The following is a 19,025-nucleotide window of genomic DNA, read 5'->3' as shown; positions in this document are numbered from 1 at the left end:
ATTTTATTTTTCTATTCTTTTATTGTTCAAGAATAGTTTTCTTATGTAAGTTAAATACCTTTCTTAAAACCTTGCTCACCTATACTTAGCAAACACCTCTTTAAAAATAGCAAAGTTACACTCATCTCTTACCTCAGTTACCAAGGCTCCAAATTTGGTGGGATCCAAACTTGATTATGTTTTACAATATAGATGAACTTTAAAATTTTTGAGCCTTGGCCATTCTTTTAATTGATACATAATTTTAGTCTTTCATGTGTTCAACAAATGGTTAGTACTGGAAACTAGCACGTTTACAAGGAATAAAGAACGACAGAGTTTAGTGGAGAGGCAGGCCCTATAACAGGAGTTGCATGTATGAATATATTGATACAGGTCTTGAGTGAGGAAATATGCAGAGTGCCTAGCGCTTGGCAGAGGGTAAAGAATAAACTATTATCATTATTGATAAAGCTATTCTCAAGTACCGTGGCTCCTTTAGGGTATCTCTGGTCCAACAGTGGGAAAAGTTCTAACAGAATCAGCCCAGATTGGCTATCCATGAGTTCTAGAAATTTCTTCTGCCTTTATGGTCAATGTCTGTCTCCCTCCTTCACTTCCTCCCTCTAGTTAAAACCTCCTCAGACAAGGTGTGATTATTAATATCCATGTGGTGAGGTTTATAGATTAACCTCAGAGAACTGAGTAGCCTATACCTCGAGGCTCCCTTTTGTTATCAAATATTGTCTAGAAGGGTCTCTCATCAGTTGGTTATGTTTATTTGCGTTATAAGAGGTGAGAAGTGCGCCATTTCAAAGGAGGTGTGGGCAGGGTTTATTCCTTCCCAAGCAGAGCTGTCAGGCTCTTCACTGACCGCCTCCCCTCCCCGTGGCTTCCTGGCAGCAGCCGGCGGCCACCAGCTCACCTCCCAGCCCCTGTGACCTCATAGTCACAGTAAATTTGACATCATAAAGAGAATATCCCATGGGACCTTCACGTGACCACCATGTTGTGAAAACTAAGACCACAGATTGAAGGTGTGGAGTATGCCTTTGTCTTTCCTTCAGTCTGCATGTGCACAAGCCAGATCCGCACAACCCTGAGCTGTTTCCACACTGAAGCACACTATGGCCATGCCCGGCGTGCGGCCCAAGTCCACAAAAGAGGGAAGTAGAACCTGACCTGCCGCTTTCTTCAGTGCCTGAGGGGAGGGCCACGCTGATCATGGTGAATGGGATGGTGTTGCTACGCATTTTGTGGTGATTTGTGACTAAGCCATATAAGTTGGCAAACTTGGAGGGCTATTCAGAGACTTGTAATGGTTTTTTATCCCCAGAGGTGATAGAAATGTAAGGGCCTTTTGTTGGGATTGTCTCCCCCCTCCAACCCCGTCCCCCCCCCCCCCGCCCCCCTGGGAAATTTATGTGATATGTAGCTCTATTTTGAAAGATTTTTTTCCTCTAAGTTTCATTTAGTTCCCAAAGGCCAGTCGACCCACTGTTCTGGCTCCTGCCTTTGACAGAGACTGTTAGAAGCCACATGCTGAACTCAATGTGTCCGACAAGTAGCGAGGCTTGACTATGCGGCCTCTTAACTTTATGATTTTCTCATCAGTTTTCTGAATTTTTGCCTGTTTTCTTGTTGGTTTTGGTCTTGATGGTTTAACAAGATTAATATATTTCGTTTTCAATTTCAATACTGTTTTTTCCAAGAGAGAGTTCTTTTATTATTTAAAATATTGTTGTTTTTCCCATTCATTTGTTCTTATGGTACTCTGTATGTTTTTGTACTTTTATATGACTTTTACATTTTTGAACAATCTAATCATAATTCATTTAAATCATAATTAATATAAAGTCATTGTTAGATGGCTCATAAGTTAGTTTCTTTGGTGAATTGACATTCTGATGATTTGCTCAGCTATCAGTTGTGGGGTGTGTGTGTGTGTGTGTGTGTGTGTATTTTGGAATTAGTATACTGGATCATTTTAACAAGCGTTTTCAATCTGTTTTTTACTCTTTCTCCTCCTGTTTTGCACTTGCCTCAGTCCATCCCTTGAGCCGCCTCAGTGGCGTTCAGCCCTCTAGCTCCATGGTGACACTGGAATATAGAACCAGAGGGTGGGTTAGAGATTCAGTGCCCTCTCTCCTAGCCTGGCCTTCTTTCCGGTCGGGGCGGGGGGGCACCCGGAGACCAGTGCGGGCTTCAGGCACTGAGCCTGCTGGGGCCCTGTCCTTCACGGAGCAGTCACCATCCACCTCTGGCTGTGCGGGAGCCCCCTGCCCCGCCTCTCTAGGCGGAGCCAGCAAGCTCGCGGCTTCAGCCCTGCTCATCTGCTCACAGCTCTGTCCAATTTCATCTCTAGAAAAATGTCCACCCTGCCTTCTCCTTTCTATGTATTTTATTTTAAATGATAACAACAACAATATTATTTTTGTGTAATTTTGGAGGCAAGGGGGACATAAAAGCATGATCTATATTGTCTTGATTGATTGAAAGTACAAATTGCTCTTTACAAACAATTCCCCACATTTCCAAGACGCCTATATGCTCCTTGTGGTTGGAAGCAGATACAATTTTGAAACCATATTGCTTAATATTCTCCTGTTGGTTAGTTTCTTTTTCTTTTTTGTTTAAATATTAAGATATGGAATACGCCTTTTTGTGAACATATGTTTATCGATCAATAAATATTTGTTGCGGGCACACTATGTGCCAGGCACTGTGCGAGGTGATAGGAATACAGTCGTGACTAAAACCCAGTCCCTGCTCTGGGGGAGCTTACACTCCGGGAAGAGCTGCGTGTGTAATGTGCAGGTACTGAGATGCAGGCAGAGGCATCCGGCCCGGAAGGCAGCAGCAGGTGCCGACAGACAGCCCAGAGCGGAGCCTGGGGCTCTGGGCTCTCGCAGAACGCAGTTCCATCTGACATGTATGAGAACCTCGTATAGCCCTGGCTGGTTTGGCTCAGTGGATAGAGCATCAGCCTGTGGACTGAAGGGTCTCAGGTTCGATTCCGGTCAGGGCACATGCCCAGGTTGAGGGCTCGATCCCCAGTGTGGGGCGTGCAGGAGGCAGCCAATCAATGATTCTCTCTCATCACTGATGGTTCTCTCTCTCCCTCTCCCTTCCTCTCTGAAATCAATAAAAAGAGAACCTCTTATAAACTGATAAGGAAAGTGATCAAAAGATGTTAACTATCATCAGATATTCTCATAAGAAAATTAAATTAAATATATGAAAAAGCTGTATAACCCGAATAGTAATTTACAAGTAGCAACCATGAGATCCTGCTTCTCACGGTGCATTGATGGACAGAGTTCATGAAGCCAACACTGGTCCTGACGACAGTTCCCCAAACAGTTTTGTTTTCTTTTTATGTGGTGGTTATTTTATAAAGATACAGTTTTTGGAAGAAAAGAGGTTAGCAAGGACATCTCTGATTTTTTTCTTAACGACTTTCTATATGTTATAATTTGCTACAACTATATTGACCTTAGAGTCAGGAAAACGTGCTGTGTAGCAGGTGGCGCCACCGTTGAAAGAACATGTCAGCCTCTCCAATGACGCTTTCCTGTGCATTGCTGTGTAGGTGTTCCCTCTGGCACACGTGTGCAATGACACAAACAAGATGACATTAATTAACCCCCAAGGAGTCAAGCTCAACGTCTACAAGCAAAAGGTGGAGCAGGCAATTAAGTCCTACGAAAAGTGAGTGTTCCTCAGCTCCCGCGCAGGGCTCTGGGATTTGTTTGTTTTGGCTTGTTTTCTCCTGTTTTAGCTTAGATTTCTCATCTGGCGCAGCTGTTAAAAAATCGCCTGCAAGGACTAGCCAATTCAGCAGGAGCCGCAGCAAACACAGACACCCCGGGTGCGGCACTGTGTTAAATACCTCACCCCAACATGCCAACAGTTTCAAACCCTCTTCCCTTTCCCAAGGGAAGGGGGACATAAAAGCATGAACTATACTGTCTTGATTGATTGAAAGTAAAAGTTACTTTTTACAAACAATTCCCCACATTTCCAAGACGCCTATACGCCCCTTGTGGTTTGAAGCAGATACAGTTTTGAAACGACAGTATTCTCCTGTTAGACTCTCTTTTTCTTTTTTGTTTAAGTATTAAGATATGCAATATGCCTTTCTGTGAACATATATTTATGCCTCTTCCTGCCCAGTGGGCCTCTCCCTCCTCCTCAGTGAGGCCTCGCCAGTAACTCCATCCTCGCTCACACGGCCCTCCCTGCTCAGGCCCAGGCAACCTGCCTTCCCCTGGGCCTCTTCCTCCTAACGGATGTCACTCTATATATTTGACTATTGGAATTTAATTTGATCTAATTCAAGTTAAGTCATTAAAATTCTTCAAATTCAGCTATTCAAAATGTAATATGACATTATTCCTATTATCATTTAATTTCCTTGAATCATTCCAATACCTGCCTTCTCCGAGTGCCTGCTCTGGGGGAGCCTGGGGCGGCCGTGGGTGGGGAGGGAGGCAGGCAATTCCGGGGTTCACTCGCGGCTCGGACATGGACCTGGCGAGTCCTGACAGCGGGCTCCCCTCTCATCCCCCGAATCTGCTGACCCTGAAGAACCATAAGTAGATGAGTTTCATTGTTATGCAGCCCTGATTCCTCTGAGAACCAAAGTGCGGTCAGTGACTCGCTCGTTCCTCCCTTCCCGTGAGTGAGTCTGGAAAGCCTTCTAGTATCTTTAGAGAAACAGTATATACACTGTTATTATTAGTAATGACATGAATTTTAATGACTAATTTTCATGTTGACTACATTTATATTACTTATTTAGTGTTATTAATTTGATGTTTATATTAAATGAATTGTTTATTTAACATTATTGTTTAATATTAATTTTTTCCAACTTTTAAATGTATTTTTTTATTGGAGATAGTATTACAGATCTCTCCCATTTTCCCCCCTTCCCCCTCTCCTGCCAGCCCCTACCCAGTCCCCAGGCCTTCACTTCCCTATGCCCGTGTCCATGGTCTGTGCGTAAAAGTATATAAGTCCTTTGGTTTATCTCTTCTCGTCCCCCCCTCCCCACATCGAGGTAGGCCAGTCTGTTCCATGCCTCCATGCTTCGGGCCTTATTTTGTTGGCCAATTCATTGTGTTCATTAGATTCCACAAATAAGTGAGATCATGTGGTACTTGTCTTTCTCCATTTAACATAATAGTCTCCCGGTCCAGCCATGCTGCCCCCAAGGGTGAGAGATCCCTCTTTCCTGCCGCTGCACAGTATTCCATAGTGTAAATGTCCCACAGCTTTTTCATCCTTTACTATTATACAGAATATGACATTACGGTTACACAGGATAAACCTCCTGATCGTTTGCATTCAACAGTATTTAAGAATTTTGTTGGTATGAGTGTCAATACCCTTTTCTACCTTGCTCCACCTTCCTACAGACATGCCTAATATGCAAAGTAATGAAACAGTTTACTCCCACCCCATCCGCAATATAATATTTCTAAGGTGTTTCCCACCGCAAGTAAGCCAGACGTCACCTGTACGCTTGGGGATAAGCAGGCACGCGGGAGGCTCATAGCCCTTCGGCCAATATGGTGGCATTAACTAGCTGTCTGGTCACACAGTGCCTGTGGGTGGGAGCACTTCTGTTGCAGTATTTTAAGAACGGAAGCAGCAATGCTAGCTTTGTGTGTCTGAGTACTGGCTCGGCATGGAGATTGCCAGGGCAACCTGGATTCTGGGGTGATTACTCTGCTGCTTTTTTTTTTTTTTTTTGAGTCTAAGGTCAAGGTTGCAGCCCTCAGATCCATGGACGAAGCGCCAGTTGTAAGCTGGCCCGGGACCATGTTAGTAACCTCTACTTACTGATCGGCTGCCGCCTAGACTTCTAAAATGTCGTTAGGACAGGTTGCTTTGCAAATGAGCCGCTCTTGTTATAAGTGGTTTGTGGAGCAGAGATATGGAAAGTAAGCAAAAGTCACTCCCCAGGCGGATTTCACTCTTCCCATCCAACGGAAGAGGAAAACTGGGCAGTAGCATCCCTGAGTCCAGCGCAGAGACGCCCTGTGTCCAGTGCCCTCGGGCATCCCATAGGGACCACCCGCATCCCATAGGGACCACCCGCATCCCATAGGGACCACCCGCATCCCACATGTGAAGGGAATTCCCAGGGTCTCCGTCCCCTCCTGTCCGTGGAGCGGGGATCCACACTCTCAGTTGTCCTCAGCTCACACCCACCCACTTTTCGGCCGTGTGCTTTACACTATTTAGTGAAGATGGACAATAGGGGAATAACAGAGGTGATGAAAATATGCTTTTGGAAACAGTTTTTTCTAAAGGATGGAATTAAAATTAGACATGCTAAGTAACTGGACTCACAGTCACTAAACCAATGGTTTCTCAGCCTGCCACGTGTGGCTCGCCCCTCTCCAGAGCCTGGAGGCCATGAGCCCGCGGTTATTCCTGGTCGCAGGCAGGCGTGGGCAAAAGTAAGTGCATGGGACCACTGTGACAACCTTCTGAGTGAATGAAACTAATAACACAGCCTGCATGTCCTTTTCCATTTCCAACAACTGAAACCTACTTTTGCCTACCCCTGGACATACATCCCAGTTCTCTCAGTGCCAAGTGGGTGCTGCGATCCTTGTTTCATCGATAAGAAAATAGAGTTTCAAAGAGGCACATCACACAGGCTCACACAGCAGCCAGTGGAGACCTGAGATTTGAACCCGAACCCGTGTAGCTCTGAGCCCTGGTCCACACGCCCAGCCTCCCTAGTACATTGCCTCTGCTGTCAAGGTTTAAATTTAGGAGGATTTTTAAATAAGTTTTTTTTCTAGAAAAGTGTGCATGCACACACACACACACACACACACACACACACACAAACCCAAAATGCATCCTATGAATCGTTTTTTTTATTGTCTAAAGTTTTACATATGTCTTCTTTTTCTCCGATTGACCCCCCCCCCAGCCATTCCCACCCCCGAGGGCAAGCCCCCACCGCCCCAGTGCCTGTGCCCATTGGTCATGCTAACATGCATGCATACAAGTCCTTTGGTTGATCTATGAATCATTTTGAAGTCTCAGAAGCCCTGATCGTTGTTGCATAAACCACATGGTTAAAGAAACCCGATTTTCAAATAGACCCCAAAGAACCAACAACTTCAAGTGAGACAGGAGCACCGAGCTGGCTTACTTCCTACTCCCTGGCTCTGTCGCTTCCCGAGCACCTACGCGTGTCAGACACACGCCCCGCTGAGTCCTCGCAGTAACACAGGGAGGCACTGTCAGTGTCCCCGTTCCACAGAACAGCCTCTCCCCAGGTCCAGGACGAGAAGCTGCCTGGCTCTGGCCTGTGCACCCCACGCCAGCCCCCTTTCTGTGCCAGGAGAGCAGGGCAGGATAGAACCCCCACGTTTGTTCTCAGAGCCCTGGTGACTGATGCTGGGCCAGGGGTTAGAAGAAGCCTCGTGGAGAGTGACCGTGTTCTCCCCCCTCATTGACTGAAGCGGTTTTTCACGGATGGCCGCGCACACCCTGGGCCAGTGCTCTGCCCTGCACTGCAGGAGCCTGGTGGGCAGCGACGTAGGGTCAGCACAGGCCTGGCAGGAGCCCCGCGAGAAGCATCGCTGGTTGGTGATGAGAAGGATCTCTGCCCACTTGCAGAAACCATCAGGCTCCAACCTCCCCCTTTCTTCTTGGGTTGACAAGCATCTCTGCAGGCTGTTCAGGGATGAGGTTTAGTCTCAGCATCGCCAACTAGCGGTGGGGGCGAGCAAGGCCCTCATCAGTCCGCCCCCCAGTGGAAAGTGAGGTCTCCACAGTGTGGCGCACTCCTGCGCTGGGTGACCCCGGCAGCCTCCTTTGCTCGGAGAGTCCAGGCAGAAGAAGATCTAAAGAAGCTAATTAACGCCATACTTATATGTCTGCTTTGGAAGAAAAGCAGTGTGCCTGCATGCAGCGATCAGAGGCCCAGCTCGCTGCTGCCGCTGGCAGAGCTGGGAGCTGCCCCGCCTTCGCTGCAGGGCTTCTGAGTGGCCTGGGGGAGGAGCGTGGGCCGGTGGGGATGGAAGCTGGCTGTGCTCTCCCGCACTGCCCTTCAGAACCTGGGCTCAGACTTTTGCTATGAAACGAGGTGTTGGTGCTAACTGTTTTCATTTTTTTTTTTAACAGGCGCTTGAATAAAATTGTCTGGCGAGCATTATCTCAAGAGGAAAAAGAAAAGTAAGCCAGTTCCTCACTTAAAAAAAATTTTTTTGTGTCATTTACATAACCTACAACTAACTTTTTTAAAGTGAACAATTCAATAGTATTTAAATTATTCAAAATGTTGTACAAACCACTGCCTCCTTCTAGTTTCAAAACTGTTCTATCACCTCAGAAAAATTCCTTGTACCCATTAAGTAATCCTTCCCCTCCCCCCCTCTCCCTCTACCTCTAAAGTTGCCTATTCTGGGTATATCATGTGAAAGAAATCATACATTGTGTGACTTTCTGTGTCTGGCTTCCTTTACTTTGTTAATGTAAAAACTTAACATTTTCAAGGTTCATCCAAGTTGTAGCATAGACAGTACTTTATTCCTGCTTATTGCAGAGCAATGATCCATTGCGTATATCTACCAGTTTGCTTATCCGCTGATGGGGGTTTATGCTGTTTCCGCTATGAACAATGCTGCGATGTACGTTCACGCAGAAGCCTCGGTGTGGACATGGGTTTTCATTTCTCTTGAGTGCATAACGAAGAGTGGTTTGCTGGGTCCCAGGCAATTCTATGTTTAACTTTTAAGGAGCCACCAAATTGTTTGCCACAGCAACTGCACCATTTTACATTCCCACCAGCAAGATGTGCGGGTTCTTGTTCTTCCACAATCCTTGCTTACTTTCCTTCTTTTCTTTAAACTGAAGCCACCCTAATGGGTGTGAAGTGATATCTCACTGTAGTTTCCATTTCCACTTCCTTAAGGACCAGTAATGTTGAGCATCTTTCATACGGCCATATGCATATCTTCAGTGAAATATCTATTCAAATCCTTCAGCCATTTTTAAGCTGAGTTGTTTGTCCTCTTGTTGTTGAGTTGGAAGAGTTCTGGATGTTCAGCCTTTATCAGGTCAATATTTTAACATTCCTGATCATTTCCCTTTTCTCCCCAGAAGTTTTTAATGTTTATGATATTGATTTATCTACTTTTTCTTATACTTGTGGTGTCAAACCTAAGAATTCAATCCATTGCCAAATATAAGGTCATGAACATTTATTTACCCCTGTAATCTCTTCTAATACTTCTCTGGGTTTAGCTCTTACACTGAGGCCACTGATCAATTCTGAGTGAATTTTTATATATGGAGTGAGGTTGTCTCTATCTGAAACATAGTTTTACTTCTTTCCAGTCTGTAGGCCTTATGTTTTTCTTCTTGTCTAGTTATCTGGATACGACTCCCTGCACATGGTTGAATGAATGCCAGTGGTGAGGGGGCATCTTGTCTTGTTCCTATCACAGGGGAATGCTTTCAATCTCTCACCACTGGGTGGGGTGTTGCAAGTTTTTCATAAATGCCCTTTATCATATAAGGAAGTTCCCTTCTACTCCTAGTTTGCTCATTGTATTGTATCGCAAATCAGCGAGCTGGACAAGACACCTAACAAGCCAATTAGTTAGGAGTCATCTTTATTGTGCGCAGGTTCAGAGCAGATTACCTCTGTCAAATTCTGAACCCCACATACAGGAAGTCTCCCATATTTATACATTTCGAGCCTCTTTGTTTGCAGATATTACAAAGGGCTCTGTGTGAATTATTGTTACAGACAGTTGTAACCTTGAATGCACTTGGCATAAGAAAATGGGAATTATCTATTACATTGGATGGCTAGCTTGCAAGGTCAGACAGTTAAGTTTATCTTCTTCTATTATTTGAACTAAAAACAAAGTCATTTTATAGAACAACAGACTGAGTTTACAGGACTAGGGACTATCTAACAATAGCAGAGAGTTTCAAACAGCAGTTTCATACAGAGTGGAGATTACTATGCTTCAATTGTTTTTTTTTTTAATATATTTTTTATTGATTAAGATATTACATATGTGTCCTTGTCCCCACGTTACCCTCTACCCCCCCCCCCCCCGCTCATGCCCTCACCCCCCCGTTGTCCATGTCCATTGATTAGGCCTATATGCTTGCATATAAGTCCTTTGGTTGATCTTTCCCCCTTACCCCCACCCTCCCCTACCTTCCCTCCAAGTCCCGACAGTCCAATCAATGCCTCTCCGTCTCTGGATCAGTCCTTGTTCATCAGCTTATGTTGTTCATTATATTCCACAAATGAGTGAGATCATGTGGTATTTATCCGCTCTCCAGTTCCATCCATGCTATGGCAAATGGTAAGAGTTCCTTTTTCTTCTTCCTCTTCTTAAAGAATACCTTTCAGCATTTCATATAATGCTGGTTTGGTGGTGATGAACTCCTTTAGCTTTTTCTTATCCGTGAAGCTCTTTATCTGACCTTCTATTCTGAATGATAGCTTTGCTGGATAAAGTAATCTTGGTTGCAGGTTCTTGCTAGTCATCACTTTGAATATTTCTTGCCACTCTCTTCTGGCCTGCATGGTTTCTGTTGAGAAATCAGCTGACAGTCGTATGGGTACTCCCTTGTAGGTAACTGACTGTCTTTCTCTTGCTGCTTTTAAGATTCTCTCTTTATCTTTTGCTCTTGGCATTTTAATTATGATGTGTCTTGGTGTGGTCCTCCTTGGATTCCTTTTGTTTGGGGTTCTCTGCGCTTCCTGGACTTGTAAGTCCATTTCTTTCACCAGGTAGGGGAAGTTTTCTGTCATTATTTCTTCAAAAAGGTTTTCAATATCTTGCCCTCTCTCTCCTTCTGGTACCCCTATAATTCTGATGTTGGTACGCTTGAAGTTGTCCCAGAGGCTCCTTATACTATCTTCATATTTTTGGAATCTCTTTTCTTTTTTCTTTTTCGGTTGGGTATTTTTTGTTTCTTTGTATTTCAAATCTTTGACTTGATTCTTGGGATCCTCTTGTCTGCTGCTGGATCTCTGTAAATTATTCTTTATTTCAGTCAGTGTATGCTTAATTTCTAGTTGGTCCTTTTTCATGTCCTCCATGGTCTCACTATACTTATTGAGGGATTCATTAAATTTATCGGCGGTTTCCATAAAATTCTTGAAAAACCTTATAAACGTGGCCTTGAACTCTATATCCAATCGTTTGCTTTCCTCCATTTCTGCCATTTGTGACCTGTTTCTTTGTCTCCGCATTTTGGCAGCTTCCCTGTGTTGATAGAGTGGCCCTGTGCGCCAGGTGTCCTGTAGGGCCCAGTAGCTCAGCCTCCCCAGTTACCTGGGGTGGACACTCTTGGTGCACTCTTGGTGCCTTGGTTGTTGTAGAATCACTGGGAGGAATTGACCTCCAGGCCAATTGGCTGTGAGAATCAGCTGTGTCTAAAGTGGGAGAACTTCTGTGCTGAAGATACCCTTCTGGGGCAAGACTTGCTTCAGTGGGGCTTTGGTGCTCACTGAGTCTGCTCCCTGAGTGTGTCCCTTATGGATCTGAGGAGTTGCAGTCTGGATGGACCCCCTCTGACCACTGGGTACAGTGGCTCCTGGATCTAAGGAGGTGCTAATTCAGCCTCTGCCTGAGGCCACACAGCAGGAGCCATGAAGAGGCTCAGCTGTGAGGCAATGCAAGCCGCTGCGGGGCCTTGGGCCTTCTCTTGGAAGTTCCGGGTCTGCCTGGCTGGGCTGCAGTTAGGTACATTCACATGCAAAAGCCTCTGCCGCAGCCTGGGTGGGGCGGGGTCTCAGGGAGTCAAAGGGCGGAGAAAGCAGCTATGGCCTATTCTCCGCCCGGAGTCGCGCATCTCAGTGTCCCGGTAACGGCTGCAAGCACCTCTGAGGGAAAGCCGCCCTCAAGTTCGCCCGCTGCCCGACAGACCAGCCTCTCCCCGTATGAGTCCTGGGTCCCCAGAGACTTCCCGGAACCGGAGTTCAGAGCAGTCAGGAGCTTGTGATTCAAAAAGACAGCCGCGTCCTCAGGTGCCACCCCCTTTCCTCACGCGCGCGTGAGCCGCAGTACCTCTGCACTTCACCTCCACAGCGCCTCTGGCTCTCAGCGTGCTTTTCTTTCCTTCTAGTTGTAGAATTTACACTCAGCCAGCCTTCCTGTTGTTCTGGATGATGTTTGCTCAGTCCTTTGCGGTAATTTTCAATTGTTGTGTGAGGCGACAATTTCCCGGTGTTTACCTATGCCGCCATCTTAGTTGCTCTGCTTCAATTGTTTTTATCATAAGGGGTATTTGTTGGATTTTGTCAAATGCTTTTCCTACATCTATTGGGATGATTGTGTGGGTTTTTCCCTTTTCTGCTGATGGCTGTGGTGCATTAAATCAGTTGATTTCCTCAGGTGAACCACCTCGCGTGCCTGGGTTGAATCCCACTTGGGTCCTGGTGTGCAGTGTTTGATGCTGTTTGGTTTGGCGGCTGCCATTGTGTTGAGGCTATTTACCGCTCTGTTCCTAAAGGGCAATGGTCCGGTAGTTTTCTTTTCCTTAGTCCTTTGTCTGGTGTTGGCACTGAGATAATACTGCCGTTTGTAAGTGGTGTCTTTGATGGGGCCATCTTTCTCCATTTCTCTGTGTGCCTTAGCACCTGCAGCTGAGTTTAGAGCGTTTGAAAGAAACAGATGCCTCTCCCAGTCATTGTACACTGTCTTCTTACGGGGAAGACCTTGTGCAGTCATCCAGGCTGGAGATCCCAGGAACCTCTCAGCTCTTTCCTGGGGGTGCGTCTTCTCCAGGCTTGTGTGCGTCATTTCCTAGAGGGTTGCTTTTCAGGAGCCCTGGTGTCTGGGGTTGGTGCTGCAGGATCTCTGGAGCTGTGGCAGCCATGGACTTGCCTTTGTTCTCAGCTGCCCCTAACCCGGCATCCAAGTGAACAGCCCATCCCGTCAGCACTGTGAGTCAGACAGACAGAAACCAGTCCCTCTCACAGACCCCAACAAGCCAGAATGTTGGGCGCATAGTCCCCTTCCTCTTTCCCTCCCAAGGAAGAAGTTTTTCTCTCAATTGTGTTACATTGTGCCTGGGGAGAAGGAGGGCTGGGCCAGGCAACATGCAATAAACTTTCCTACCCACTTCAGTGGCTGCTCTTCTTGGGTTTGTGGCGTGCTGAAGCTCTGCGTGGTTTCTGGAATTCTCTCAAAGGCAATTTGGTTCGTATACTGTTGATAAGTTGGTATCTCTGGTGGGAAACGAAGGCCTGGGGTTTCTTATTCCACCATCTTGCTGACGTCACTCCAAGTTAGATTTTTAATAGGAATTTTTGCTGTCATCGGGAGACAAGTTTGTTTGTGGATTGAGTCCTGTGGTTGTGCTGGGTTTGCACTCTTCCTCCAACACCCTGCGTCTGAGGAGGTGACATTCAGCGGTCAGTGATGACAGGGATGCAGTAAGCTCTCTCCCCACCCACCCCCTCTCTCTCCTTCCGCCGAGTGTGATTCCCTGGTAGTGGGACTGGAAGTGGACTCTGGGACCTGGGCCATCCCACCACCTGTTCATCAGCTCCTAGAAAGTCCAGCTGCTGTTCCCAGTGCACCCGAACCATGAACCGGGACAGTTCAGGTCTGGTCAAGGAGGAGAGCAAAATCGCTAAAATGAGCAAGGAGAAGAGTTACTGCACTGAGGCAGACACTGGGTTTGTTTAGTTTTTTCCTCCTTTGTTCTCCAGAGTCACTGCTAAGGGACCGTTGTGTGAACTTTCTTTGAAGCACACTTTTGGTTCCACCAAATGTTAGGCCTAGGGAGGAAGAAATGGGTTCTAAATATGCCAAAAAGAAATGGTTGGAAAAAAGTCACATGTATCAAACTTCTTTAAGATCAGATAATCAAATTAGATCATGAGGAAGAGTGTCTACCAGAATTTACAGAGCGGGTTACGTTTAACTTGTGCAAGCTACCAAGAGGGTGTGGCTGTGGTTCTGTTAACTGATACCCAACACCGGCTTTGATGGATGTTTCTCTGGAGAGGGTTTACTAAAAACCATCTTGCCGTATTTTTCCTATTATGGTCACTTCCTTTGTTCTTTTGTTTCTTCTTCCCTTTTCTTTCTTAGGCTGGATGCAAACAAACCGATGCGATACTTGGAAAACAAGGCAGCTTTAAATGAGGCGTTGGAACGGCTGAATTGGCCCATTTCACTGAAAGAGCTGTCGATGCTGGAGAATGAAATCCTAGCTGGGAAGATGTACATCCAGCAGGCCATGGAGCTGCAGGAGGCCGCCATGAAGGAGGACACTGTGAGCAGGGCACCTGCAGAGGTGGGTACCGTGGAGGTGTCTGTGTTGCCTCCCTCCCTCCCGGCCAGTCGCTGCCACCCCTATGCTGGCCTGCCTTCTCTCTCCCACCCACCACACTGACAGCTGAAAGACTTAGCGCCAACCCAGTGAGGGTCCAAGGACTTCTTTCAATAGGAATTAAATGCTATTTGATTTTACTGTGGCCTTATTTTTAAAACAATACATCTTTTAGCTGCAAAATAAAACTAAGCAGAAGTATAATGTCATGATTAAAAGCCTGGATTTGCTATAAGTCAGAACAAGGTCCAAATTCAGATCTGCCACTGATCCCAGTATGATCTTGGCCAATTACTCTGTCACTCTAAATTTTAGTTTTTATTTGTTTGTTTAATATTTTGTTTTTATTGTTGACACTGTTACAGATGCCCCTGTGCCCACCTCTACCAGACCCCGCCCTCCCCTCCCTCTGGCCCTCACCGCATTGCTGTCTGTGCCCATGAGCTATGCATATATGTTCTTTGGCTATTCTCTCCCCCTTTTTTTGTCCCATCCATCCCACCATCCTCTGACGTCTGTCAGTCTGTTCCATGTATCCATGCCTCTGGCTCTATTTTGTTCATCAGTTTATTTTGTTCATTAGATTCCACAAATAAGTGAGATCATGTGGTATATGTCTTTCTCTGACTGTCTTGTTTCGCTTAATATAATGATCTCCAGGTCCATCCAGGCTGTCGCAAAAATAAGAGTTCCTTCTTTTTTATTGCCCCCTAGTATTTCCATTGTGTAAATGTGCCACAGCTTTTTAATCCACTCATCTACCAATGCAACATGGGCTGTTTCCAGATCTTGGCTATTGTAAACAACGCTGCTATAAACATAGGGGTACATATATTCTTTTTGACTGGTGTTTCAGGATTCTTAAGGTATATTCCCATTGGTGGGATTTCAGGGTCAGGTGGTTGTTCCATTTTTAATTTTTTGAGGAAACTCCACGCTGTTTCCCACAGTGGCTACACCAGTCTACATTCCCACCAGCAGTGCACAAGGGTTCCCTTTTCTCCACATCCTCACCAAAACTTTTTTGTTGATTATTTTTCTTTGTTTTTATTTTTTAATTAAAAAATATTTATTGTTGAAAGTATTACATATACCCCCTTTTCCTCCCATTGACCCCTTCTAACCCATCCCCATCCCAAGCCTTCACCACCCTATTGTCTGTGTCCATGGGTTATGCATATATGCATACAGGTTTTGGTTTATCTCTTCCCACACACCCAACCTTCCCCACCTTCCCTCTGAGATTCCACAGTCTGTTCTATGCTTCTATGTCTCTGTATCTATTTTGTTCATCAGTTTATTTTGTTCATTAGATTCCATATATGAGTGAGATTGTGTGATACTTGTCTTCCTCTGACTGGCTTATTTCACTTAGCATGATACTCTCCAGGTCCCTCCATGCTGTTCCAAAGGGTAAGAGAGCCTTCTTTTTTACTGCTGCATAGTATCCCATGGTGTAAATGTACTACAACGTCTTTATCCACTCATCTACTGATGGGCACTTGGGCTGTTTTCATACCTTAGCTATTGTAAATTGCCCTGATATGAATACAGGGGTGCATACATTCCTTCTGATTGGTGTTTTGGATTTCTTGGGATATATTTCTAGAAGTGGGATCATTGGGTCAAATAGCAGTTCCATATATTTTTTTTTTTTTAGGAACCTCCATACTGTTTTTCATAATGGCTGCACTAATCTGCATTCCCACCAGCAGTGTACTAGGGTTCCCTTTTCTTCACATCCTCACCAGCACTCATCATTTGTTGATTTGTTGATTCTAGTCATTCTGACAGGTGTGAGGTGATACCTCATGGTTATTTTAATCTGCATCTCTCTGATGATCAGAGACTGACATTTTCTTGTCTCTTGGCCATCTGTATGTCCACTTTGGAGAATTGTCTATTTAGGTCCTTTGCCCATTTTTAAATTGTCTTCCTTGTTGTTGTATAAGATCCTTATATATTTTGGATGTTAACCCTTTATCAGATGTATCTTTGCCAAATATGTTCTCCGATACAGTGGGCTCCCTTTTCATTTTGTTGATGGTTTATTTTGCTGTGTAGAAGCTTTTTATTTTGAGGTAGTCCCATTTGTTTATTTTCTCCTTAGTTTCTCTTGCCCTAGGAGATATATCTGCAAACATATTGCAACAAGAGGTGTCTGAGATTTTGCTGCCTATGGTTTCTTCTAGGATTTTTATGGTTTCACAACTTACATTTAAGTCTTTTATCCATTTTGAGTTTCCTCTTGTGTATGGTATAAGTTGGTGGTCTAGTTTCATTTTTTTTTTTTGCATGTATCTGTCCAATTTTCCCAGCATCATTTATTGAAGAGATTGTCTTGACTCCATTGTATGTTCTTGCCTTCTTTGTCAAATATTAATTGAGCATAATGGCTTGGGTCAATTTCTGGGATCTCTGTTCTGTTCCATTGATCTATATGTCTGTTCTTGTGCTAGTACCAGGCTGTTTTGAGCACAGTGGCTTTGTAGTATAACTTGATCCCTCCAACTTTGTTCTTCTTCATCAAGATTACTGTGGCTATTTGGTATCTTTTTAGATTCCATATAAAAGTTTGGAGTATTTGTTCTAGATCTGTGAAATATGCCATTGGTATTTTAATAGGGATTGCATTGAATCTATAGATTGCTTTGGATAGTATGGACACTTTAATGATGTTAATTCTACCAATCCATGAGCACAGTATATTCTTTCATTTGTTTATATCTTCCACTATCTCTTCTTTCAACATCCTCTAGTTTTCCAAGTACAAGTCTTTTACCTCCTTGGTTAAATTTATTCCTAAGTATTTTAATTTTTTTGTTGTTGCAGTGGTAAATGGGATTGTTTGTTTAGTTTCTTTTTCTGAGAATTCACTATTGGTGTATAAAAATGCTATAGATTTTTGGGGTGTTAATTTTCTATTCTGTTACATTTCTGAATTCATTTACTAAATCTAGTAGTTTTTTAATGGAGTATTTAAGGTTTTCTTTGTATAATATCATGTCAACTGCAAATAATGAGAGTTTTACTTCCTCCTTTCCAATTTGGATGTCTTTTATTTCTTCTTCTTGTCTGATCACTATGGTATAACCAGGACTTCCAGAAATATGTTGAACAAGAATGGTGAAAGAGGACATCCCTGTCTTCTTTCACCATTGTTCCTGTTCTCAGGGAAAATTGTTTTAGTTTTTGCCCATTGAGTATGAAGTTGGCTGTAGGTTTGTCATATATGGCCTTTATTATGTTGCGGTATGATCCCTCTATTCTCACTTTGCTGAGTTTTTATCAAAAATGGGTCTTGGGCCCTAACTTGTTTGGCTCATTGGATAGAGCGTCAGCCTGTGGACTGAAGGGTCCCAGGTTCAATTCCGGTCAAGGGCATGTACCTTGGTTGCAGGCACATCCCCAATAGTGGGTATGCAGGAGGCAGCTGATTGATGTTTCTCTCTACCCCTCTCCCTTCTTCTCTGTAAAAAATCAATAAAATATATTAAAACAAACAAACAAAATGGGTCTTGGATTTTGTCAAATGCTTCTTCTGTGTCTATTGATATGATCATGTGATTTTTGTCTTACAATCTGTTTATGTGCTGTTTCACATTTATTGATTTGCAAATATTGTACCAGCCTTGCATCCCTGGAATAAATCCCACTTGATCATTATGTATGATCTTTTTAATGTATTGCTGGATTCAATTTGCTAATATTTTGTTGAGGATTTTAGCATCTATGTTCATCAGGGATATTGGCCTGTAATTCCCTTTCTTTGTCGTGTCTTTATCTGGTTATGGAATTAGGGTAATGCTGGCCGCATAGAAAGAATTTGGAAGTGTTCCTTCCTCTTGGATTTTTTAGAATAGTTTGAGGAGAATAAGGGTTAGTTCTTTGAATATTTGGTAAAACTCCCCTGTGAAATTGTCCAGACCAGGGCTTTAGTTTGCTGAGAGGTTTTTTTTGTTTGTTTTTTCCTGCTTCAATTTCATCAGTAGTTATTGGCCTATTCAGGTTTACTGATTCTTCCTGATTGAGTTTTGGAAGGTTGGATTTTTCTAGGAATATGTCCATTTTGGCCAGGTTGTCCCATTTGTTGGAATAAAGTCGTTCATAGTATTTTTTTTTTTATAATCCTTTGTATTTCTGTGGTGTCAGTTGTTACTTCACCTCTTTCATTTCTGATTTTGTTTCTTTGGGTCCTCTCTGTGTTTCTTGATGAGCTTGGCTAGAGGTTCATCAATTTTGTTTATCCTTTCAAAGAACCAGCTCTTGGTTTTATTGATCTTTTGTAATTTTTTTTGTCTCTATGTCATTTATTTCTGCTCTGAACTTTATTATTTCCTTCCTTTTACTTACCCTGGGCTTTCTTGTTGTCCTCTTTCTAATTCTTTAAGTTATAGTAGTGTTAGATAACTTATTACCAGTATTTTTTGTTTGCTTTTTGTTTTGTTTTTTGTTTTTGAGGTAGGCCTGTAGTGCTATGAACTTCCCTCTCAGGAATGCTTTCACTGTGTCCCATAGATTTTTGGATTGCTATATGCTCATTTGCATTTGTTTCCAGAATGTTTTTTGTTTGTTTGTTTGTTTGTTTGTTTGTTTGTTTGTTTGTTGCTTTAATTCTCACTGGAGGATATTTTTCTTTTGACTTTTAGAGAGAGTGGAAGAGAGAGGGAAAGACAGAGAGAAATATCAATGTG

General features: G+C 43.9%; 1 protein-coding gene across 1 annotated transcript in view; it reads left to right on the top strand.

Moving 5' to 3' along the window:
- The window catches only part of VWA3B (von Willebrand factor A domain containing 3B), a 134,856-nt gene that overhangs the window by 90,874 nt on the left and 24,957 nt on the right, over positions 1–19,025 (top strand). The window contains exons 20-22 of the mRNA XM_036302281.1: positions 3,572–3,690; positions 8,140–8,190; positions 14,091–14,295. Of these exons, the coding sequence (XP_036158174.1) occupies positions 3,572–3,690; positions 8,140–8,190; positions 14,091–14,295 (375 nt within the window). The remainder of the gene's footprint in view (positions 1–3,571; positions 3,691–8,139; positions 8,191–14,090; positions 14,296–19,025) is intronic.

This window comes from Myotis myotis, unplaced genomic scaffold (assembly GCF_014108235.1).
Source record: "Myotis myotis isolate mMyoMyo1 unplaced genomic scaffold, mMyoMyo1.p scaffold_m19_p_30, whole genome shotgun sequence".
Lineage (NCBI taxonomy): Eukaryota > Metazoa > Chordata > Mammalia > Chiroptera > Vespertilionidae > Myotis > Myotis myotis.
The sequence above is the reverse complement of the archived record's forward strand: the minus strand, read 5'-3'. Positions and strand labels throughout refer to the sequence as shown.